Source organism: Anoplopoma fimbria, chromosome 14 (assembly GCF_027596085.1).
Source record: "Anoplopoma fimbria isolate UVic2021 breed Golden Eagle Sablefish chromosome 14, Afim_UVic_2022, whole genome shotgun sequence".
Lineage (NCBI taxonomy): Eukaryota > Metazoa > Chordata > Actinopteri > Perciformes > Anoplopomatidae > Anoplopoma > Anoplopoma fimbria.
The window spans coordinates 16,601,401-16,626,078 of NC_072462.1; the positions used below are offsets into that span (position 1 = coordinate 16,601,401).

Sequence of the window (24,678 nt, forward strand, 5' to 3'; positions counted from 1 at the left end):
AAATATTTCAAAATATACTTCTACTTCTGCGGAGTTGATCATAAAAAATATCAAGCTTGGATACTTTGCATAACAGAATATATTTAAACTTGACAAAGCTCATTTTCCTCATTTTAATGTACCGAGTGTCTCCTGTAGATGGAGACATCATTCTTTTTTTAAACAGAATAAAGTGTGTTTCATGTAGTGGCATAACTGCTTCACTCTGACAATAAGACCTTGAAAGCACTGCATCTAAAAATATAATATTTCCATCTCTTTAGTTAATGATGTTAGTCAAGAGACCATTTGTCAAAAATATACAAGTGTTCCCTCAGTCTATTTCTGTTGCAGCAGGAGAAACTGACATACTTACCTTCATTTTCAAATGTCACATTCTATTCATAGGATGTGGGGAAAAAACATTAATTCCTTCGTTTATTGTCTTCCCCATTTTCACTATGTGGGCCACTAGAGGCCAGAACCGACCCACCATGAGCTGGATATGGAGAAGGTAGACAAACTAACACACTAACAGTAACACCTGCGGTTAGCTCATTGTAAATTCTCCAGCCCACCCGGCCTGCATGTGTTCACACTGCGAAAGGAAACTGGAGGTGAACATGCAAACTTTATACAGGAAGTTTCTGTGCTAGGATTTGAACTCATGACCTAGCTGAGAGTGGACGGTGTCACTACTAAACAAAAACCTCACTAGTAAATCGTGAGACATGTTTACAGGGAGCAATGTGCCGGACTATTTCCTGGTCAACAAATAAGCTTAGTAAAGAAATAAACTGTTAATCTTTTTTAACCTTTTTACCTTCTGACGGACCGAGGCTAGCTGATTCCCCTTTGCTTCCAGTCTTTGTGCTAAGCTAAGCAGCTGCTGGCTATAGATCCATTTTTACCAGACAGATATGAGAGTGAGATTGTTTTCATTCTTCTTATCTAACTTATAAAGTGAATGAGCATATTCCCAAAAAGTCAAACAATTTCTTCAAATTGTGATACATTTTTAGTGTGTTCACAGCTTGTTTCCACTGCCGCTAAATGGCCAAAAAAATCTGAATTTGACTGAAAATCATCATCATTTCACATGGTAACTATACCATTTTAACTACTATCAAAGGTTTAGTAGCAACATCCCAATTCAAGTCAAAAGGGGAGTTTGAAGGCTTTCACCGAACAACACCGACTTCAAGTGTGATAAGTGTCCGAAAGTTATCCCTGCAGTTAACTTTGTTATTTTCTTGGCAAATAGAGAGATGCATAAATCCCTGCAGAGAATAAATCATACAACCTCACAAGTCAAAGCAGAGCAAATCAATCTCTTTCTCACTGAACTAACTGGAATGTATCCTTGCTTCTCTAATTTGTGGACTGGAAGGACATACATCTGCATGAATCATTGCACAATGTAAACTTTTCTTGGCTCTGTTTTGATAAAGCGCTCCTCCTTCTGACTGCAGAGTCTACAGTGTATGTGCAGAGTGCCACGTAGTCCACCAGACTGTTCTGCGTATGTGGTGTCTGTGTGTGTGTGTGTGTGTGTGTGTGTGGTGCAAAACCTTCGTTTGGTGCTCCAAAAGTAATGGAAACCCAGTATTTATGAAGGAGGAGAACATATTTGAATTGTCTGTTTCTGTTGTAGAGATTTGCGCTGAGATGAACCTGAGCTTGCTTGTGTAGGCTGAGTTGGGGTTTTTTAAATGGGTGGACGGCGAGATCTACTGCTGGACAGAAATGTGAGAGTGTAGAAAGATGTCAATTAACAGAAGCAGGGATGTAATGATTTAGAAGTAGTGGGGTTTAAGTAGAGGGATCTGATTGAAGAAACCAGAGGAAGTAGGCTTGCTGTGGATGTTATCAGAGATACGTGTGGTCCTGTTTAACTGTGATGAAGTCAAAATGATGAATATTTAAATGTGAATATAAACAGAACTGGAGAAAACAATCCTTTTTTCAACTATACTTCTGAAGCTGAATTTTTTAACGGCACATGTTTGAGAAAACAAAGCCATCAAAACTGCAGCAATGTGGGTTTTATATCATATGCGAGAGCACATTTTAATTAAATATGCCTTAAATGTAGTGGGTGGCTGCTGTAAATGTTTAAATGTAGGGTTTACGTCTCAAGCAAAGTAGCAAATGTCTGCCAGATGTTTACTCAGTGATGGCACTGAATAATGGTGTTGGTTTTATGGTAAATTTAGCATCATGAAAGGATGGAGATGTTTTTTTCCCTTTTTTACTCAATGACGTGTCTTATGCAGGAGGTCTTGTCGCTATTTTCCTTCCGTACTCTGCAACCAAGACCTGGATATATATTCAAATTATTTTAACACAGTCGAGTGTCCAAATAGAAAATACAGGAATGGGGGTGAATTCCAGCTACGTGGACAAAAGAACTCGACTAATTCCTTGCAGATGTGTCTCTTGAGCTGTGTTGAGGGAATGCTGTGCTGCCCTCACTGGAGACAAGAAGAACTCTGCATGGAGAAAGTTCAATGAATTATGAGAGAAAAACATCAGCAACCCGTTATAACCGGTTCTGACTGTCTGGTGTTCAGAGGAAGAGACAGGAGCAAATCCAGGAACACATAGTTTGTAGTCTCTGTATGCAGATTCAGAGGAGTGTTTATTAGTCATACTCTGAGCAAAACCACATTCAGATGTCGGTTTAAACTACGGTGCATCTGTAGGGGTTTTACAATGGGAAAAAAATCCTTGGTGAATGACAATAAAACTGCGGCTCTGAAGTCAAAAAAGGAAACATTTACAAAAGAGCAGCCACAGTCATAGCTCATGACTCTTTTTTTCACTTTTTAATCCCCAGGAAATGATTAATGTTAAACCAAGTGTCAAAATGTTTCACAAAATCAAGCATCTTCATTTGGATAAGTAAGCCACAGGAATCCTGTTTCTTAATAATTTCAAACATTTCCCACTTATCTTTAACTCCCGAACAACTCATATAAATCTGCAGGGAGGATACATTTTTGGGAGATCATATAACTCCACTCTGATTGGCCCTTACAGCTTGCACAAGCTGAAATGTTACATCACATGAAAGAGAGATGAAATGCACCTTCGTTATCCAAGAACAATACAACTGGTTAAACTGTAAAATACAGCATGATATAATCAGTTCACCATTAAATTGAAACCATTCTCAGACCATGAAGTATTTTTAGTCCAACTTTGGTTCTCGGTCTCTTTCTCAGCTTCTGTTTGGGCAGAATAGATTTCCAATGGAATCATAAGTGCTTGTGTTGATGTATAAATCACCACCACACTGTGTTTTTACAGCTCAAGTTTCATCTGTATGTTAAATATTCCTAACTAAATATGCAACTATCAAAGTTAAAAGGTACTCTGTGGAGTTTTTGGCCACTAGTAGTGTTAACGGGCAACGTTTTCTAATCTGCAGGTGAGCTACAGGTGGCCGTAACGCACCAAGAAATGTAGCAATGTGCCCAATAAGACTGTTAACTATCAAACATGAATGTAAATAAAACAGGTTTAAACATTTTTTATAAAAATTTGCTTTGGAAATGTTTTATTAGGAAGGAAATGCATTCAACCTACTTTGTTAGACCTTAATGAGACACACATTTTGATGAGGAATGAATGTAAACATAACTTTGTTTACATGAAAACACCACATGGCACCTTTAAAGTTTTGAAAAACAAAATTTCCAAAGTTATTATTTATTAAGAGTTTAACACTCAAAATTTGAACGTATCTGCTTCATCAAAACAGCCCAAAAACTCATCAGATTTTGATTTAATATTGCTAAACTCTGATTGGTTCAAAGAAATATGCGACATCACAAAACAGTGGGATGAGCAAAGATGCTGTTCAAGCATCTGACAACAGTTAAAACATACTGACCCCTGAAAGCAATAGTTTGACTTTTGGGAAATCATTATTAATTATTTGTCTAAGGAAAAACCATAATCCCCCAATTCCCAGACATCTCCCTCAGGTATATGCAGCACTCCAATGTTATTTGCAGTCATCTGCCCCCTAGTGTCGGGATATAGAACAATGTGATTGATCTGTTATTAGATCACAGGTGATCTCTATATTATTTGATCATTATTCCTTGCTAGCTTTATAAATATACATAGTAGCTCATAATTAATCTCAGGTTTTACATGTTAATGAAACTTCCTCTCATATAAACCAAATGTTTTGCTTTCAAGTCTGTAGCTCTCTCAAAAACAAAAATCATTTTGAGCACTTGCTGTGGTTTAGCAGCAGCCATCCTGCGGTCAGTTTTTTTGGTTTTGATTGATGGAGGAAAATGGAAACCCTGGATTTAGTTTCCCAAACTATGCATTATACCTCGGGTGTTAACAGCAGGGCGTGATTTGACTGGGCTGCAGCTAATTACTTTTGAATTATCAGGAGAGGAGTGTGGGGGTCACCAGTCTGCCACCAGACACAGTAATGCAGATATCAAGTATCACCGCAGCCTCATTTTGTTTTTTGCTCAGAATAGACTTATTATGTATGACCTTATAGAAGATTACAATGGAATGCACGTGATGAATCTTTCACGTTGACAGTAAAGTGCAACACAGACAGGACTGGGTGGAGGAAGGGTTGTGGCAGACGGTTTCCCAGAAAAAATGTCAAATGTTGCAGGGCCATCAAAGAGGGATGTTTAGGGTTGGTGAGCTCCTCCAATGAGAAAGTGCAGAGAGTTCTTGTAGAGTGTGTTGCAATTTGTTTGGGAGGTCATCCAACAGTCAAGGAAAAAGCTATTTATCATGACCAAAAAATTGGGACAATATACAGTATTTACTGGAATTGGGTCTTGCTATTTATATGAAACCCAATCCAAGTGAAGTAGGAAGAAAGCTTGCATCTGTTTTTGGTCTGTTATAATTCAAAATGTGCATGATTTCTTTGTGAGGAAGAAAACAAGTCTCACTGCCTGTCACCGACACACATTTACCACATTTCAAAGCGCCAGACAGAGCAGTTATCAAACACACTTGGCTGGGAATGATCACACATCACGTATCCATTCAGTGGTTATATGAGCAGCAGCACCAGACTTGTATAACAGATTCATAAACGCCAAATGCTGAACTCCTCCTCCTCCTCCTTCTCCTCCTCATCATCATCATCTCACTGCAGGCTACAGGAGCAGAGTGAGATGAGTTTACACGGATACATTTAAACTTTTCCTCTCTTCTCAATGAATATCCTTCGAATAGTGATGAAGGATATTTAAGTCAAAGACAAGTGGCAACTCCAGCTCATTTTTGAAATATTGGCTTTGTCACATTAAATCTCCTTTTACGGAGTTCAATATGGGATTACGCATATTTGGCACGCCACTTTACGCATATGCGTGCGTCTATTTGTTTGTTTTCCTCCTGCATGCTGTGCAGTCTCAGACAAACTCGGGGACCCAGCAAGGAAATAACCAAAGAGCGGCTCTCCGGCAGACGCTACAGTGGTCCCACAACGGCAAGGTCTTCAGCATTTTAAGCCAGGGCTCTGAGTATCAGCCACCGAAACGCAGGGGCGCATCTCAGCAGCAAGTGCACGCACGACCTGTCACCATCATCCGTGATGCCAACGTGAGACATCCGGACACCTCGAGCCAGCCTGTGGCCCCGTCTCTGCTCCAAAGGCTCGTGAGAGGACGCGAGCACCGCCAGCATCACAATGACCACGTCAGTGAACGCAACGGGACGCAGAGGAGCAGCAACGAGACCCAGGGAAAGGTCACCGTCAGTCCGCCTCCGGCCCGGAGAGAAGACATGATGGTCGGTGATGATCCCTACGACCCCTACAAGTCCAGTGATGGCGATAACCCATATTACAATCATTATGACGTGTACGACAGACCGAGCCAGAGATCGAGACCCGGATATGGCACAAGGTATCATCAGTATGGTAAGAGTTGGATTAATGACCAATAGTGGTGTTTAAGATGATAAAATGCTTCCTGTCTTTCAATTAATCAGTTTGGTTTTTTTTGTCTGACTTGGTTTTACATTTCTGCATCTATTTCCCATCTGTTACTGTGTTTGTCTGTAAATGAAACATTAATTGACTGATTGGTTCATGTTTTATGTACCACTTTTATTTACCATCACTCTTATAGCTATTATCACTATAATGTTGTTTGTTGGTTTAGGTCTGCCTGATCTGGTACCTGACCCGTACTACATTCAAGCCTCTGCTTATGCCCAGAGAGTCCCAATGTACAACCTGAGATGTGCAGCTGAGGAGAACTGTTTGTCAAGGTAGGTAGACTGCTGTCAAGACTTATCCACAGGGAGGGGAAAAAACAGGGATTTCATCCAAGTCTGAGTGTGATTCACAGAGCTTTGAGCCATAACAACTGCCTAAAGTGTTTGTGGGTGAGGGCTGCCCAGTGGAACCATGAGCTGAGGTAAAATTAACCGAATCCTGCCACTGATGGTGCAGATGGGTGGAGTGGTGGATTTCTTTAAAGTATAATTATAGTTTTCCCCGAGGAGAGAAAGCCCGAATGGTAAACACATTATCGAAAACAACCTCATTCCTGCAAATTATTTTTCCACGCACCATTTACATGGTGACTGCCTTCAGTCAGACACTGAAAAACTGCTCCACTCAGAGGAGGGGGGGTCTAGCAGGAAAAACAATGTAAGTCATGTAGTTGTGTCCACATATGACAATTTTCTTTCTGCAAACTGATGCTCTACATTTGCTTTGTGCCTGCAGCTCAGCCTATACAGCCAGCATTAGAGACTATGACACCCGCATGCTGCTGAGGTTTCCTCAGAGAGTCAAGAACCAAGGGACGGCGGACTTCCTCCCCAGCAGGCCACGTTACTCCTGGGAGTGGCACAGCTGTCACCAGTGAGTATAAGATCATCTCTGACCTCACCATCCCACACAGAAAGGGAAAACCTCTGTGGCTTGTGGCTGTTTTCTTGTATCATTTGTGATCACTGGCCAACAATCTGACAATTAGAGGCATTCACATGAACATTGCATGCATGAAAACATAGTTGTGGTATGGCACCCCCTGTTGAACCACAGCTGGCTTTACTTCTGGCTGTTTTATAACAATGCTGAGATCTTGATATCAGAATTGTTACTTTACATTTGTATTTTAATACCTTTAAAGATGTTATTTTATATTTTAAAAAAATCTCAGCATATAGGCAGTGAAACCCGCTTTGGGCATTCAAAAGATGATGTCACTGAACTTCATATGACCTCAAAATTCAGTTGATTTACAGCCGCAAAGCCAGACATTGTAAAATTAAGTTGTGTGATGAGAATAATGAGCCTAAAAGGAAAACCGCTGGTGTGTTTGGTCCTTTATTGAGCTTTTGGAAAAGTGCCAGTTTTCCCTGATTCTTCAGAAACTACCTCAGCCCATAGTTATGTTGTGGAACAACCGGCCCACTGTGCTTATTCCCAAAATGGAGCCCATTTGGCAAAGATCCAATTAACTGTTGCTTTAGACCGTATAGCTTTTTGTCAGTGTTTTGAAAGTCAACTTGTGTTAAAATCCAGATGGTTTTGTGTCATTAAACAAACTGACTTAAAGATAATGAGTCAAAGCAGGTTCAGATACAATGTAGTGCTATATGTGTATGATAAATACCTGTGATGTCTGCAGTCACAGGGACTTGCAGTCATTTAAGTGAACACTGTGAAATATCCCATAAAATAACTTTAAACATGAATCAGTAATTATGTAAATGTAGCTCAGGAACAAGACGGTCTCAACATGTCAAACATTGTCTGATTGTCTGAAGTCCCAGATTGTTGATGAACACTGCTGCTGCTGATCCACAGGCACTTCCACAGCATGGATGAGTTCAGCCACTACGACCTGCTGGACGCCTCCAGCCACCACTCGGTGGCTGAAGGTCACAAAGCCAGCTTTTGCCTGGAGGACACTTCCTGTGACTACGGCTATTACAGGCGATATGCCTGCACCTCACATACCCAGGTATCAGTGATACCCGCTGAAAAGATAACTGATGAAATGTTGATATTCCTGACTTTAAAGATGCTCTTATTTTGGTTTTATATTGACAGTGGATTACATGACTACTACTGTCTATGAAAGGGGTCGTTCGTACTGACAAACCCACAGAAAATAAGCACCAAACTATACTGTTCTCTTTTCCTCTGCATTCAGCATCTTTCAACTCACTGTTTTGGTTTTACTGCCCACAACATTACAGCAGGCAGCTAAACCCTCTGTTAAAGTCATTGTATGCTACCTGCACAGCACCAAAGCAGACAGACACAGTTAGCCACTAGCTGGGGAACATAGTAAAGAAATTTGCAGTTATAGAGACAATATTTCCCTCAGGAGATTGTGGAGACCAAAATCAGAGCTTAGAGGAGAGTGAATGTTGGACTTCTTCTTGTTGTAGGTGTCAGCTGTAGGTGTAAATATGCAGTTTTTGGGGAACAAATTGGCCATGTCCACTTTATAAGGTTATGATATATCAGTCTTCTGTTTAAATGTTTTTATGCTGCCCCCAAGTGGCCAAAAAACAAACAAACAGTTAATACAGGTTTTTCAGTTCACAACCTAACACCACATTAAGCCAATTGCAGGTTTAAACCATTCAAACACCCCCCTGGAGACTTAATATTTAAATGTTTACACTAACAATCTGCCCTGTATTGTGCCTCCATTATTTTTGCAGTGGGACATTCTCCTTGAAAATTGCAATTACAAGAGGCCAATAGAGATAACTAATAACAGTATAATGATTGAGTTTAATTTGGGTTCAGACCAAAATTAAGGATAATGACTATACTGACTTGCTTTTCATTCAATGACCTGATTATAGGAATCTGGTTATTGAATTTCTTTGAAGGAGAGTGGAACTAAGAAAAACAAGTTATCTTGTACTGAAGCAGCTGTCCTTCAGTATTTCCTTCTTGCACGAGCCAGTGGTGATTGAACGATTTCCTGTTTATCCTGTCAGACGATCCCACCTACCTGAAGGTCTGATCAGTTGTTTGGCAGTGGTTAATTTTTCCATTCTCTTTTCTTTATTTTGCCTGGCTGATTTTTATTCTCTTTCTTCAGTTCTTTATGTTAAAATATAATATTCTTATATTGTTTCTTAAGAAGTGTGTTTGTTTATATAATGTGGATGCTGTCCAATGTGCAGGGCCTGAGTCCAGGATGTTATGATACTTACAACGCAGACATCGACTGCCAGTGGATTGACATCACAGATGTGAAACCTGGAAACTATATCCTCAAGGTTTGTTACAAATACCAGATGACATTTGTCTTCCTCGTCGGACACTAAACCCCTTTTAAAGAGCTACACTTGTGTGGAAACCCATTGCCTCCATGATTACAGTCCATGCTGTTTATGTAGTTTGTTGCTTTATGATTCTTATATTTTGATAATATGTTGTTCCCCACAGGTCAGTGTAAATCCCCAATATCACGTCCCAGAATCAGACTACAGCAACAACGTTGTGCGCTGTGACGTTCGCTACACTGGCAACTACGCCTACGTGTCAGGTTGTCACATGTCATCGTGAGTATCATGTTTTATGGGACAAATTCAGCTTTTCAACACTTGTGTCACAGGTTGCATTGTCTATCAATCCTCATGGTGTCTTTTTATACTTTTTTTCAGGTATTAGATGACATGACATCATTCACAGGAACTCAGCAAAGATGTTCTGTGTATTACAATGCAGAGGACTGCATATGAAAGCATTATTAAATAAATATTATATTGTGATACATACATTTTAAATTTTAAAAAACTCCCAACTTGGACAGAAATGCTAGGAATAATCTGACGCCATGGTGACGGATAATGTTGTTGCTTGTTTTTCTCCATACTGATAAGTATGTTGTTATCTCATCTTTTCACGAGAATATCTTTAAATTCTTACTTTTATTGCTTTGTACTGTATGCTTGCGTTTTATACCACTTGGAGGAGAGTTAAAGAATACAATCAATTCAATTTAGAATCTGAAGAAGTGTGAACCAGTTTACCCTCAGTGTGAAGTCAATATCAATTAAATCACAATTTTAAAATGAACCAGCTTTTAAGGAAATGTATTTGTTATATTTATATGCAACGAAAGAAACTCTTTACTGCAAAGATTTTATTGAAACTGAGTTGAATAAAACTTTGTGATATTGTAACACCTTTTTTCTTGGAATGACCAGATTAAGGGAGACTTCCCTGTCTTGCCTTGGTTTCTTATATTTTTCTATGTCTTATTGTATTTGCCACACACACATCACATACGTGCACACACCATATAAACCGTGTATACAAATGGTTTAAATGGCTGCAAACTTCTGATTATTTTCTTTACACATTATTATATATATTTTTGATTAATCCATTAATTGTTTAGTCAAGAAAATGTCACAAAAAATATAAATTTTCCCATCAAAAGTTTCCAGTGCCCAACGTAACATCTTCATTCAAATATAAAACAGAGAGAAAGCAGCAAAGGGCCAAATCTGAGAAGCTGTAACATGAACATGTTTGGCATTTTTACATATATTATTTGTTCATATGTATATTTTGTATATATTCTACACAATATATTAACGTAATGATATGTTTATTGATTACTGGTTAATATACAGTACCAGTCAAAAGTTTGGACACACCTTCTCATTCAACTACTTTGAAGAATCTAAAATATAAAACATATTCTGGTTTGTTGAGCATTTGTTTGTTTGCCACATAATTCCATATGTGTTCCTTCATAGTTTGGATGTCTTCAATATTAATCTACAGTGTAGAAAAAAATAAAAAATAAAAATAAAGAAAAACCATTGAATGAGAAGGTGTGTCCAAACTTTTGACTGGTACTGTAGTTGTTTACACTAACACTTTTGGCTCCATAATGTGGATCTGTATTGCCCATTATTAAAATATTAAAATCACAACCTGGTTCTGGTAGTTTACTCCGGTACAGCAGCGGGCGCCACCGAGACTTTGTTCATGTTTGAATCCAGGATTTTTTTTATCTGGCTGCCAAAGAAATTGGAGTCAGCCACCACCAGCAGTGTTTGTGTGTGAGTGTGAGTGTGTGTGTATATGCGTGTGTGCCATAGGATAATATATTACCTGGAAACTCTTTGTTTTTTTTAAGTAAACATGCACCCAGTCAGAGTATCGATCCCGTCGTTTCGTTCAGAAAACAACTCGATCGAGAAAGGATACACGGTAAGCTGCTCCATAATAACCTCCGTCTGTCCGTGTCGTCTGCTGCTGTCATCAGCTTCTACATTAACACTCAGATTTATTGAACAGCGAGCAGAGAAACACGTCGTTGTTTAGGTCAAAGGGCTCCGTTTGGTTGCGTGACTTGACCTTGTTTGTGAACATTGTAAATCGTGTCAATGTGAAGATCAAAATAATCTAAAAAACCAAACCTCGTTTACTCTTGATTTCAATGTAGTGTTGGCTAGACTTCTGAACGTGTGTCTAAGCTGTTGTGGACCAACCCACCCAGGATCCCCAGCTGTCTGACACAGATTAAGGCTGATTTAAATAAAGCTGCATGACATCATTCGTTGCACAGGGAACCTCTAATTAAGTCTACATGAACCCTTTAAACTCCATTTACCCACATTGATGTAATCCTAAATGGCTAGAAAAGAAATGTAGTGTTGCAACGAGACACTTTTTTCTTCAAACAGACACAATTAAGCAGCAGAGGCAGGTTTATACCGATTTTTATTCCTTAGTGTGTTGGTCAACCTCCAAAAATGTTTTTCCAAACTCATTATCTCCAGATTTAAATGTTCAGACTTTCTGACACAAAATAGTCCCCTTTGCAAGTCCCCCCCCCTTACTAACCCGACCCGGTGCCCTTTTTTTAACCTAATTTCAAAGATAAGTTTGGCACTTTGGGAAATGCACTTTCTTTCTTTCTTTTAGCAGTTTTCCCCTCTCTGTTTCCATTCTTTACAATAAGCCAGCTAACGTTTCATATTTACCATACAGACATTAAAGTGGTATTAATCATCTCATCTAACTTCAGGCAAGAAAGCAAATAAACATGTTTCCTAAAATGTCAAACTTTTCCTTAAACTTTCTCAACCATCATCAGTCTCTTTGGGATGTGTTTCACTTTATGTTGCATTCTTTTTCCACTGTAATGATAGCATTGTTTTGCTGTGCTGTTGTTCTGGCATTTGTTAATCGTGTTTACTGGTTGGCTTTCTCTCTGGAAAAACAGTATGTATTTATGTTGCCAGTACTAAATAGCAGTAATACCACTACAGTCATCTATAATTAGATTTCCTCATTTACATAATGCTGGCGACAAGAGTGACATTTTAAGGAAGAATCCAGCAGAGTGACGGAAGTAGAAGCAGTAATTCTGACAGATAACATTACAGAAGCCAGATGTTTCCTCTTGTTAACTAGCTGACATAGAATATAACTGGTCACTGTGGTCAGTTAGTCACAAACTGAGTGTATTCACTGGGAGGGGCCCTTTTTGGATGATGTGCTCTGCTGATAAATCATGATTCCCTCAACTGACTTTCAACCACAGAGTGGTTTTGGAAAAGAACAGTACAAACCTATTTTTTTTCTTTCAGGTGTTTAGAATTGACGTGCTGATGAATGGCAGACAACACGCTGTTGAGAAACGCTACAGTGAATTCCACGCTTTACATAAAATGGTAAGCTTCAGCGCATCCCTGAAGTTTCTGATCATTTATTGGTGTTGAGTATTAACGAGTCTTCCTTCCTCATGAGTTTAACTTCAGGTTCCTTAACCATAAGTGAAATATTAACATTTTTACATATTACCACCATGGTTTTTTCACTAATATATGAGTTGCAAAAACATTTGAATATCTGTGCTTTATTGCATAATGTGCTAAAAATTATTAGTCAGTTAGTCAATCGGCAAACTGCTGAAAATGTGATGACAACTATTTTAATAATCAATTATCATTATCAAATATAAATGCTAACCATTTCTAGGTAGCAGTTTTTTCATTGTGAGATTTTATCATATTATTATTATTAACTGACTTCAGTTAAAAAACGCAGTTGTAAGATGAGACTTTTGGCTCCATGGGCTTCTATCTTCAACTGATGCAATATAGTGGGTTTCACTAAACATGAAAAAAAACAGGCAGATGAAGAAATGTGAACGTCAAAAACAAAACATTTTCTATTTAGCTATTTACAAGTACAACATTCAGAAGTGCGAAGCTTGCTCAGGAAATCACAGCTGCAAATAAATAAATGATCAATGGGCTCACTGGTGGTTAACCACGTTCACCGTAACAGATTGTTTGAGGTTGTAGCTTTACAGATGAGTTCCTCTTTCTGTCCTGCTGAATACTCAACATTTAGTTTGATTGGAAATCTACATTCAGTACAGGCCTTTTTCTACCAAAACCATTTGACATGTCACGGTATTAAAAGCACAGGTTTTAGTAATAAAATGAATGAAAGTTGAATTCCAGTTAGCTGCTTCAGTTTCAGTGTCCTGGTTTTGTGCATGCTGGTCCTGATAATAAGCAAAAGTTAACATGCTAAAACGCTGCTAGAATGCCTATATACTCTCATTTGTCCCGTATTTTTTAATGATGTTTTTTTTTTTTTAAATCCCTCCAGCTAAAGAAGAGCATAAAGCCACCTGAGATCCCATCCAAACATGTTAGAAACTGGGTTCCCAAAGTGCTGGAGCAGAGGAGGCAAGGCCTGGAGCTCTACCTGCAGGTACTCCAACACAAACTCACTCCACCTGCTGGAACTGTTTGCAGAAAGTAAAGCAATATAACATTTCTTTATGCATACATACAGAAGTATCGCTACGTTTTGATTCTGAATATTTGAAACGGTTTCAATGCTCATTTGCCTCGGTATCGATACACCAAAAGCAATTAGTTGTGTCCATTTTCCGTGTGGTAATAAAAATGGTTTAAAATATTGTTATCTTAAAAGTTATTTTATCAAAGTTAGAAATTTGAGTATCATAACAACAATAATATGGAGTTGGTATCATGAACGCTGCTTTTCTTCTTTTTACCAAATACAGATTTTGTCTCTAACTCAAAGTAAACACACAAAACTAGAATACAGATGTAGGGAGATTATACCAACCGTTTCACCAGAAAAGTCATTCAGGTCACTTCAGTTGAGTGCTGCTTCTTCATGTGCACATTGCAATTTAGTTTTGTTTTGTCTGTTTTGTCAGACTATAATTATGGAAAATGGAGTTCTTCCAAAGATATTCTTGGATTTCCTCAATATCCGCCATTTTCCTTCAGTGCCAAAAACAGAAAGCTGTGGGTGAGTTGACTCTATGATATAAAAGACCGATTTTGTGGCATTTGTTTTTTAAAATCTGTTGGTTGCCAAGCTACTGGAAGGCTACGTGGCTTAACTTGTATTTTTCTTCTCCAAGGTCATTTGATACAGAATCAGAGGAATCAAGGTGAGTCTTTTTATTCTGTGAATATAATTAATAACTATTTTATGAATCAGCTGGTCAGATTCATGTTTTGCACCATTTCAAACTGGTTAAAACTTGAATCACTATTTGCTCTGCACTTGAACTTCACCCAGCATGTCGGTGACACCACCTACATTTCTGCATCCTGTTAATTTATATATAGAATGTAGCCAACCACAAACCTTCTGACTTCTCCTTTTTGGACTCTTCTCAGTAAACTTTCACATCAGCCAGTCTTGCTGTTTCTCAGAGACCCCTACCTGCTGCCATCCGCTCACGGTGAGTTCAGGCTACTTACACCTATATCGTAATATTCCTGTGTGATTGCACACATCGTTTTCAGCAAAATAAGGGCATAGACTTTCTAGTCATCTTACCTTTTATTGTGAAAACCTTCTTTTCTTTTTTCCTTTCAGATGCATTTTCAAATGTTGTGATTGAAGGTGTGGTACATGGAGTTTTCTACCCAGATCTTCAGCCGAGGTAGAGCTGCAGAGCCCAATCTGAGGGCACGTCACTACAAACAGATGCTTCATGTTTTCACGCTATTTTAGGTGTGTATCACAGAGGATGTGACATGTTGAGCTACACTGAGCCTCATTTACATTTTAAAAAGCATAAAACAAAAATCCATCATTTTGGTTATTTTCTTTCTATAAATGACACCAGCACCATCAGTTCTTCTTAAAATAAGCAATATTGGCCAATGGATTTGAATCCTAAGAAAAATATCTTAGCAACAACTTGTCAGCTTTAAAATGGCAGATTAACTTGATTGATGCATTAGAATCAAACTAATTAAGTAAAGACTAAAATATTATTTTCTGATTATACCTAATAAATTAACTTATTTATATTTTTTTTCCTTCTTTCCTAAGAAAGTAATGAGTGAAATTAACATAAAGGATCAGCTGGAAATAGAGAGAAGAGGAAGATCAAAGTAGGATCAACTTTGAGAGCTTTAAATAAATACCAGAAGTTGAAACTGAGGGGAACCAGAAAGGAAATGCTGATGCAAGCTGGACTGAAGGTTAGTTTTTCCAGACACAGAGGGGGCCTGTAAAGACAAAGCACGGGGCTGGAGTTTAGAGCTGGATCGTGTCCCGCAAACAGGGATGTGCGCCTCCCTTTGTAGCTCCAGCACTGTGGTTTTTAAATTTGTCCTGAGCTGCCACATTGAGTCATCCGAAGGGGAGCGTGGACGATTTACAGTGTGTTTGTGCATTCTGGTGGAGTTGACAGCTATGTGCTACATGTAAGGCTGGAAATGATGAGATGTGATTTGGACCTCATTTATTGAGCATAAGATGTTTGTGAAGGAGTCCTACAGTGAGCAGTTCAGTTTGGAGCTTGAGGTTTTGAGCACAAAGCCTATTTGAAATGGAAACAGACAGACGGTATGTGGCAGGACCTGTGAGAGAGGAATGACACATTAAGTTTGAGAGCGGTGTGATTGGAAAAACAGACAAGACAGAGCAATCAAAAGAGTACGCCACTGATTTAGCTTTGCACTCCTTTTGTATTATCTGACTCACAATAGTTTTAAAAAAGTTGACGCAGCAGAGTAAGAGATATTATCTTCTTTTAAATGCCATGTAATCTTCTTCCTCACCTGGCGCCTACATTACCCACAATGGCTACAACTTTTTTCACATATACACATATATAGCCTTTTGTGTGTAAAATAAGTGAAGTTCCCCTTTAAGAGAGGATTAAGGCAAGCTCGAGGGTGCTTCTCCATTTCTTATTTATGTGTCATTCCTTCCTTCACTTGCACTTCAAAAAATGTTCAACGAAAGATGCAATGGTGAGAAATGAGAACTGATAGCTGAATGTAAGTACTAGTCTAATAGGAATAAAGTCTTGCTAAAGGCCAGTATCTAACACTACTATGAGTCCTGTCAAGTTTAATCTTGAATTTTCACATAATATAGAAAGCCAGTTTTTCCACTTGTGGTGATCAGAAGTATAGTCACCCATCATGAAAAGGGATTCAAAAATGTTTTGTTTTACAGAGGATTTTTAAGATGAGAGACGGTGATTTAAAAGACTAACAACCATTAAAACACTGTGCAATATGAAATTATATTGTTCCTTGTGAACTACAAACATCTCCTGATGTGAACACTTGAAATTACTTGTAGCGTTTGTGAAACAATATGTTGCATGTCACTATTTGGGCAGTAATTGATGACACTTCTTATGTGACTGGACCTCCACTACAGCACAGTGACAGCTACATATTTATACTGAATCAAATGAATCCTGAGCAGGTAACCTCGACTAAACAGATCATGATTTTATGTTTTAACAAAGTATATCATTTCCTAGAGATACATCTCATAGATTTATATGTATTTATATTGTGTTACATTGAACTGTGTGTGCTCTGACCTTGTGAAAAGTATCATTTATGTGCCATAATGTCAACCTACAGTGAACACTGGAATTCAACTGTAGCACTTTAAGATGGGCGACATGTTAAATACTGACACCAATAAAATGCATTATTGCCAGAAACTTATTTTGTCAACTTTGTCCAAGTTTTAATTAGAGCAACATCAACTGAATGGAGACAAGCTTTTATTAGAAAATTCACTAGAAAAGGCTGTCAATTGACACGCTAACAATTGTTCTGTATTTCAGTCAGTTTTTATCACATTATAGGGTTTGCCTAAAAAAATCAGAGAAGTATATTCCCTTGAAAACAGTAAACCTCAACATTCCCTTCTTTGTAATTTAAATGTGTTCGTTATGAGTGGGACAGAATAATTGCCATTCCTGCTGGGCAACATGAGGAGTTATCAACCAAAATTATCCTGTTTATGTCAGAATGTTTGCCAAAATCTGTCCCCTTAAAACTCAAAACTGTTCAGTAACACGCTTATTTGTTTTCATTCAAAACATGGAAGAATTATTAGTCTAGAGTATTTGATTTACAAGCCTCCAGCAGATCATACAATGCATCCATCATGGAGCATTTTTAAAGTAACTGTCATCATTTTGTGAATGTCTTGAAATTTATTTTTGGTCGAGTCACAAGTCAAAAATTAAACAAAAAGGAAATGTAATCTTGCACAACAAAGCAGTGCATATCTGTTAACAGTATTGTGCAGCCATAACAGAAACCTGTCCTCTGCATAAATTCAGCTTCACAAAGAAATGCTTTAACAAAATACTGGCTTTACATTTGGAAATAATCTGAGAGGCAGAATATTTCAAAGGCATAGAAAATTGAAAAAACTTTGATTTCTGGGCAGCGATGTCCCAGTAACAGTCCAGTAGTAACAACACACACAAACATCTGTTTGGAATGTGTGATCCAGCAAGTCAACACATCATCTTTGGTCCCTACGAACAGCTTTAAAGTTCTCCATGACCAACTTCGTCTTTCAGCCGTTCGTCCTGGTTGCCTTCTGCCTGTGGTTCTTTCATGTTGGCGAAGTCTACTTCTCTCGTCAGCTGTTCCAGAGGAGGGCGACCAACCGCCAGGTTCCTCATGGCGATTGCTGTCATCAAGAATCTAAAAGAGCAGGGGAGGGAGTTTTGTTTTGGTCATTTTCTGTGTAAATACAACAAAACCTGGTATGTTACTGTGTCGTAGGAAGAACACGCTCACCCCCTCCGTATCGTATAGTATTTCTTCACTGCAAAGCGCTCCAGTCGCTCCAGTGCACCGGCCTCCCTGCGCTTCTTCACCTCCTTCATACGCCGTTGCCTCTTCAGGAACAGCTGCACAATCGGGTCAGTGGCGTTGACCTCCGACCCGTCATCTGCAGCGATAAGAGGCTGCAGCTCAGGAGGAAGAGGCTCGGTTTCTATGGGAGGAGACAAAACCGTCTAGTCAGCATCCAGTAATTTTTAGCTCTCGACAATACATTTTTCATCATGCTTGCATTGGAGCTATGCATTGTACTTTTTCATACAATATTCCACTATTAAGTGCTCCCCTTCATAGTGATAACTGCCTAACATTTACCTGTCCCGTTGCGAACACGCTCCTGAAGCTCATACAGCTTGGTGAAGTTCTCCTGTAGCGCCGCCTCTGTGGTGTTCACGTAGATGTACATGTAGCAAGACGGGTCTTCAGACACTGTGTACACCTTATGGTAAGCCCCGGCAGGCACCTACACACATACACATTATGGTAAATGCCTGTGTGTCAAGGTTAAAAAATGTTAATGGTGATGATAGTGTGCTGCTGTACCTTTATCTGCTCACCAGGCTGGAGAGTGAAGTTCTTCTTCTCGTCCACTATCTCAACGTTCACTTTGCCCTGCAAAACACTGATGCTGGTGTTGCCCAGATCTTCACTTACAAAGTTTTCCAAGTGGAGACCTGAAAAGTAACATACTGTTAGCTAGCACAAAGGCAGCCCTTGTAGCAAACTAGAAACATTACAAAACGTTTCCATATAAATGAAAAGGACAAGAAGAGATTCTCTGACCTGGGAAATCAGCGATGAAGACAATCTCAGTCTGATTGTCCAAACTGCCCTCAATCTCCTGAAACTTGGTCCTCCATGGTGAGAGGTCGATCAGTAGAGGCATCAGCCATGTGTTTGGTCGGAAAGGTGACCAATCAGTCTTCACAACATCCACACGGGGATCAAAGATCCTTAGAGAGAAGTTCAGAGCAAGTTTAAAAACACACTCAATTAATACTATTAGTTCATAATTATCTGTTATGACATTTTTTTTATTTGATACACCTGAAGTCATTATATTGATAGCATCTTTTTCTCAAGCAAACGACTCTCATACCTTTGCTGGAAGCGTTCGTTGATGGACACCCAGATGTCGAAGTAGATTTCAGGATCAGAGATATTGTACCGGGGCAGGAACTCATTGAGGCACGTGGCATACTGCTTCAGCATGTCTCCGTGGTCTTTCCAGCGACGGCTTTGTGTGAACACCTTCAGTACACAGACAGTGTAATTATTTCTTAATTAGTAGTCGGCTAAACTGAAATTAAGAGAAATCACAATCTTGAAGGTCAAGTCAACAAGTGGTTTATTTAGTGATACGGTGTTTCGGTGACTTTGTTATCGAACCTTTAAAGTGTTTTATCAGGATAATTAACCTTATATGATTTGCATTGTAGCTGTTGCGCATATGTACTCAACATCATGACTGTCTACGCTGCATTAAGATAAATTGTACGGCTCACATACTCTGCGTCTGACAGTGTTTTTCCTTGTAACTCACCCCGGGGTTCAGAAATCCAGTTTCTCCAGTTTTTCCGTCCTTGTAGGTGATCTTAACGTGCTGATGGCTGCGGGAGTGAACCATCATGTCCCATGAGTAGCCGTACAAGCCATTGGTCCAGTTGTTGTAACCCTGCAGAAAAACTAAATATTAGGATAATTCCATGCTAATAGAAATCACTCTGCAATTTTTTTCTCACCCTTTCACCAATTGCTTATTTAAGCAGTATATAAACCAAGATTTTAAATACATAAAGAAAAAAGAACAAATGATGAGTATCTAATCTTTTGGGGCTTTCACCCTTCTGCTGACACCAGTCTGAGCTGTTGTTTGCTGTGGATCAATGACTGTTGACTCTGGTTGAGCAACAATCGACCTGGTGACTCAGAGAGGGTTTAAAAGGCTACTGCTGACAGCAAAGTACAATCTTATTAAACAGAATGTCTCGGTGTAGAAAAGGTGCCAGAAGAACACTATTTAACCATTTACTAATTGGTTCTTTGGATCAAGTCAGCTGTAAAAGTATTTTAGGATCGTCAATGTTATAAACGGACTAATGTACCTTGGTGATGAAATGGGAGTAAGGCAGGAAGAGCTGTTCAGTTATGTATAGAAGAGTAAAGATGGCTCCCAGCTTGTGCTTGAATCTCAGTTTGGGAGCTTTGGCGACAGGTGTGGTCTCCTGCGTATTGGTGCCGGTGCTTTGTATCTTGTTGTAAACACAGGAAGTACTGGGCTGAGGTTCCGGTGAGGTGGCGGGAAGGACTGCGCTGAGGAATGCTGGGAAACGGGCGAAGAATCTTCTTGGCCAGTCGGTATAGCAGAAGAGGGGACTGGTGGCCAGCATTGTGTAGGAAAACATCCCTGTCGAGGATTAACATTGTCAATAAGATGAAGGTAAAATGATTCCCCACAAATAAAGGCAGAATTAAAAGTACCCACGGCCACAAGAAAGATGTTTTAATGCAGACTCACCAATGCTGAAGAGCTGAGAGTTCATACAGTGGAAGTACGAGACAAAGAAAAATGCATAAGGTCGTGTGGCGTCAAAAAACAGCAGGTAGCCGGCGGTCAGATCCAGAACAAGACCACATGCATGCACCACTAGCAGATTCACTAACTCCACAGGGAGAATCATTCTGAAAAAACAATGTGTGAACAGCAAGATCAGAGTGGGAGAAACAAAGTCAGTGATAAAATGCTTTGAACAATTAAACCTACTTGAAAGGATCAAACAGCCAATGGTGAGCCAGGTATGACATTGAGTATCCCTCCACCCAATCTGCATCCAACTTTTTGAGTCCAGCGAGGAAGTAAACAATAAATATCTTTGAGGAACAAAAAACATTGACATTATTAGATCACCTGTGCCAAAGCCATGTTCATGAATTATTGAAAAATGACCAGTATTAGCTGTTAAAAGTCACTGGTGCACAAACCTGTGTCCTCAACACGGTGTAATTCCATAGAGGCACGTGAGCGTTTCTTATAGAAGGCCTCCTCAATCCATCGATTGACCTACAAATAAGACACAGGTCTTCCTCTGCTCACAGATATAACAGGCCAGAAATGCACAAGCAAACACACAGACAGACCTAAAAATATCATCTCACCAGTATCTATTGGCATCCATAAGTGTGAGCTGAAACCCAATGAGGCCATACAAGTACGAGTGATTGTTCCAGGCCGTTTTGTCCAAAAAGAAGATGTACCAGTACGTTGAGATGAACATGAGGCAGGAGAGACGGTAGAAACAGCCGAGCATGATGCCCAAAGCACCTTCAGTGAGAAACATAAACACGAAACTTCAGTTAATAATAAGAAACAGTTGTTGTTACTATTAATTAGTCTATTTTCACACATAGTCCAAAGGGAGTCCTAACTCAGCCAATAAAAAACAGCTGTATAATGTCTTCTGAGGAAAACTGAACAACTTTAAATAGAAAGTATGGAGGTGTGGAGTTTGACAGATGTTCGTCGAACAAGCAGATGCTATATAGTATTGCATTATGGGAAATAGAGGCATTCAGAGTTTGAGCCATACTAGGGACTCATCAGGGTATTGCAGAAGCATTTGAACTGTATCTACAATATTGTAACAGAAAGTGTTAATGTTGTTAATGTGAAGAATTAAGTGGGTTTGATATTCGTCTCTGGTGTGAAACAAATTTGACCTAAAACTGGAATTGTTGAGAAGAAGAGTAGATCATGGATTTGTACCCAGGCTGGTTCGTGCACTTAGTATTTGGTTTGTAACCCTAATGATTTTTTTTATTTTATAAGTTGTTATTTACTTTGATTGTCATTGTGTTCTGATTTCTGCTTACATTCTTGCTACAGTGAATGTCACATTTGCATTTGTTGTTAAAATCTTTGTAAGACTCAAACATAATTAGTTTAATGAGCTATTTGGCCTGAAGGGAGAATAAATGCGGAAAACTGCAGGTCTGGTACATGTGCTTTCATCTTCACCGTAGACAGCCCCCCCACAGAGGCCGTCTCCTGTAAAACGCCTGCATCCGCTTAGACTCAAGCACACAGGGTCCCATTTCCTCACTAAGCCTCAGTAAACATTCAGGTGTGAACTTTTCAAACTGTAACATGATGGACATACGTTTCTAACATTAAAATAAGGAGTGTGACCCACCGAAGAACATCACCAAATACACCAGATACATCAAATCCAGCGGCAGTGGCTGTAAGAAATTGAAGAGGGGAAAGCGACACACAGGGGCACCATCCAGGTATTTATAGTCCAGGTGACTGAGGCCGCGTTCCTGCGTGATGTCGATAACCATCAGCAAACCTGCATGAAAGACACACAATAAAAGTTGGAAAGGGCACAAGTGCTTTAAAAGCTCCTAGGAGCCAATCTTACCCCTGTTGAATAATCCCTTAAACCCAGCAGGCAGTGTGGTTTGAGTAAATCATATCTTAACTTACCAAACAAGCAGCGGAAGATGCCAAGGGATGCCGGGTCAGTGGGACGGTTCAGGAGGGTCACCAGGCTCTGCCAGGAGGTCAGGTCCTCCGTCCTGAACCCAAAGATCTTCTCCATCTTGCTTTTGGTCTGTGGTGTGTCTTTTTTTGGAGCTGTGTCCTTCTTTGGAGTTTGCTCCTCTCCATCACTGCCCACAAGAGCACCTAGAGGTTTAACAGAAGAATGTACAATGTTTTTGTGACTGAGAGCAGGGGTTTGTGTATAAAACACTATGTCAACGAAATTATTGCTCATTCTTTTTTTTATAAAACATGAAAATATTTGCATGATTTACAAAACACAGCTCTTGTTTACACACAGATCACAGCCTCTCCGTGGTTAAATATTGGTCTAACTGGTAATTACATTGGCTAAACAACAACACACCGCCACACTGACTGTCACTGCTTACACAACCTCACCTGCAGCTGCTTCTCTCGCCTCCATGCTACAAAATGTTCAGAATAAAAGGGTTTTTGATCGGGGACATGGGGTCAAAACAGCCCTGTATCCCTGCCCCAGGTGAACCAATACAGCCTGGTCACGTCTATGAAAGGGACACAGTACGTGTCACAGTCCCACACACACGGGCGAGTCAGGGCAGGGGGAGGAGGTGGATGCTTCGGGAGGGATTGGAATGTTGTGAAAGAGGTTCTCGTCGTTCATTGGCTGATACTTCCAATAGGCCCGCCCACCACGGAGCACAACATACGTCATATCCGGCGCCCCTTCACTCGCATAGAATGGAAGTGAACGGAGAAGGAGTCTCGCGGACTACACGCTTTACTAAACTTCCCTACAAAAAAGTTCAATAAGTTAACAAAAATATGAGGAAAAAAAAAACTTTTTTTAAAGTGAAACATTTGAAATAATCTTTAATATTCAACATTTATCTGTTATATATCATGTATAATTTATACGGGAATAAGGTAACGTTTACATATTTTGTACCGCATTTCCTCCACTTACTTTCTCCTGAAAAGAAATAAAGAAATAATATATATATATATATATATATATATAATATATATATATATATATATATATATATATATCTGTTACATATATCTGTTAATTGAATATTTACATTACAACTATGGGCACAGGCACAACGCTGGAGGTATTTTGTACACAAGAGGAGGGAAAATCCTAGTCAGCAGTCACACTGACAACCATCTGTGCTCTTTCTGCATACTGTGTTTTCACCATAAAAATGTACCACACATATACATCTTGTGACTGTTCCGACGACTCTTTTTTCTTGCAGTCATTCAAGCTCCTGTCATGACTACAATACCACAGGACACCAGTGGAGGTCGGTCACGTATTGTACATTCATATCTGTTTGTCAGAATTGTGTTTATTGACTCGGATGAGGGATTTTATCTCTGGACTTTGGCCAGCCACACTATTGAACACAGAAGACATGGCAGTGTCAGCGTTGTTGATGTTAAATGCTGCTAAAAGAGAGAGAGGGGAGTAAAGGGCAATTGTCTTGTAAAACAAATAAGGTGTGTCTATCTTCGCAAAAGAAAACAACTATTTACTTGAATATCTCTCCAGAGTGGTAAAACGCACAGCAAAACGTTCAAGCCTTCATGTTCGACAATACTAGAATACCAGATAGAATTTATTTTTTGTGTAAGGGTTTGGAAGGGGAACATCTCTCCCAAATCTCAATTCTCTGTAAAAACTGGTGGTATGTTTTGGCCACTCAGATGGTTGTAGAATAAACACTTTATGCAACTCAGGGATTAGTTTAGCCTCCATTCAGTGTGGTGTGGTCTTGGTCTAACCAAGTTGGTTAGTCAGAGGTGAGAGTGTGATGGTGTGAGAGGTTTTGAAGTAGTCTGAATGGGCAAAATAAGAAAGACCTTTGTGCACTGGTTGCCTTGGATGCATGAACACTCTCACACAATACATAATGTAGTTGTACATAAAAACTCTTCTCAACATCACGAGTAAGCTTGTTGTTTCATACCCATCAGTGTTTTCATTATGTTTAAGACTATGTAATGTGGTACCAATATAGAGA

General features: G+C 39.3%; 3 protein-coding genes across 5 annotated transcripts; 2 read left to right on the forward strand and 1 right to left on the reverse strand.

The window, feature by feature from the left end:
- Positions 1 to 5,144: 5,144 nt before the first annotated feature.
- Positions 5,145 to 10,606, forward strand: loxa (lysyl oxidase a). The gene is made up of 7 exons (XM_054612489.1): positions 5,145 to 5,902; positions 6,147 to 6,255; positions 6,719 to 6,856; positions 7,808 to 7,964; positions 9,151 to 9,246; positions 9,416 to 9,531; positions 9,634 to 10,606. The coding sequence occupies exons 1-7, from the start codon at positions 5,311 to 5,313 to the stop codon at positions 9,638 to 9,640; spliced, it is 1,215 nt and encodes a 404-aa protein (XP_054468464.1). The 5' UTR covers positions 5,145 to 5,310; the 3' UTR covers positions 9,641 to 10,606.
- Positions 10,607 to 11,025: 419 nt separating this feature from the next.
- snx24 (sorting nexin 24) lies at positions 11,026 to 16,981 on the forward strand. 3 transcript variants are annotated; one of them, XR_008531713.1, is made up of 8 exons: positions 11,026 to 11,197; positions 12,583 to 12,666; positions 13,616 to 13,720; positions 14,199 to 14,293; positions 14,409 to 14,438; positions 14,671 to 14,735; positions 14,873 to 15,010; positions 15,335 to 16,981. XR_008531713.1 is itself a non-coding variant. In XM_054612539.1 (7 exons), exons 1-7 carry the CDS (start codon positions 11,129 to 11,131, stop codon positions 14,941 to 14,943), a joined length of 519 nt encoding a protein of 172 aa, XP_054468514.1. In that variant the 5' UTR covers positions 11,026 to 11,128; the 3' UTR covers positions 14,944 to 16,981. The 3 variants fall into 3 exon arrangements, 1 of the variants encoding a protein (XP_054468514.1); XR_008531714.1 differs by having other exon boundaries at positions 15,339 to 16,981; XM_054612539.1 differs by having other exon boundaries at positions 14,873 to 16,981.
- Positions 16,982 to 17,022: 41 nt separating this feature from the next.
- ggcx (gamma-glutamyl carboxylase) lies at positions 17,023 to 23,232 on the reverse strand. The gene is made up of 15 exons (XM_054612538.1): positions 23,066 to 23,232; positions 22,607 to 22,807; positions 22,311 to 22,469; positions 21,277 to 21,442; positions 21,103 to 21,181; positions 20,885 to 20,991; positions 20,639 to 20,802; positions 20,226 to 20,527; positions 19,664 to 19,795; positions 19,220 to 19,371; positions 18,904 to 19,073; positions 18,664 to 18,794; positions 18,436 to 18,583; positions 18,076 to 18,274; positions 17,023 to 17,979 (listed from the first exon to the last, which is right to left on the reverse strand). The coding sequence occupies exons 1-15, from the start codon at positions 23,088 to 23,090 to the stop codon at positions 17,820 to 17,822; spliced, it is 2,295 nt and encodes a 764-aa protein (XP_054468513.1). The 5' UTR covers positions 23,091 to 23,232; the 3' UTR covers positions 17,023 to 17,819.
- Positions 23,233 to 24,678: the final 1,446 nt, after the last annotated feature.

Excerpts from the sequence above, each read along its gene's own strand:
- snx24 (XM_054612539.1), top strand. The coding sequence starts at position 11,129 with ATGCACCCAGTCAGAGTATCGATCCCGTCGTTTCGTTCAGAAAACAAC. Across the intron at positions 13,721-14,198 it reads GCCTGGAGCTCTACCTGCAG|ACTATAATTATGGAAAATGG; the intron begins GTACTCCAACAC and ends CTGTTTTGTCAG. Across the intron at positions 14,736-14,872 it reads CCTGCTGCCATCCGCTCACG|ATGCATTTTCAAATGTTGTG; the intron begins GTGAGTTCAGGC and ends TTTTCCTTTCAG.
- loxa (XM_054612489.1), top strand. The coding sequence starts at position 5,311 with ATGGGATTACGCATATTTGGCACGCCACTTTACGCATATGCGTGCGTC. Across the intron at positions 6,256-6,718 it reads GAGGAGAACTGTTTGTCAAG|CTCAGCCTATACAGCCAGCA; the intron begins GTAGGTAGACTG and ends TTGTGCCTGCAG. Across the intron at positions 6,857-7,807 it reads GAGTGGCACAGCTGTCACCA|GCACTTCCACAGCATGGATG; the intron begins GTGAGTATAAGA and ends GCTGATCCACAG.
- ggcx (XM_054612538.1), bottom strand. The coding sequence starts at position 23,090 with ATGGAGGCGAGAGAAGCAGCTGCAG. Across the intron at positions 18,584-18,663 it reads AGCCTGGTGAGCAGATAAAG|GTGCCTGCCGGGGCTTACCA; the intron begins GTACAGCAGCAC and ends GTATGTGTGTAG. Across the intron at positions 17,980-18,075 it reads TACTATACGATACGGAGGGG|ATTCTTGATGACAGCAATCG; the intron begins GTGAGCGTGTTC and ends CTGCTCTTTTAG.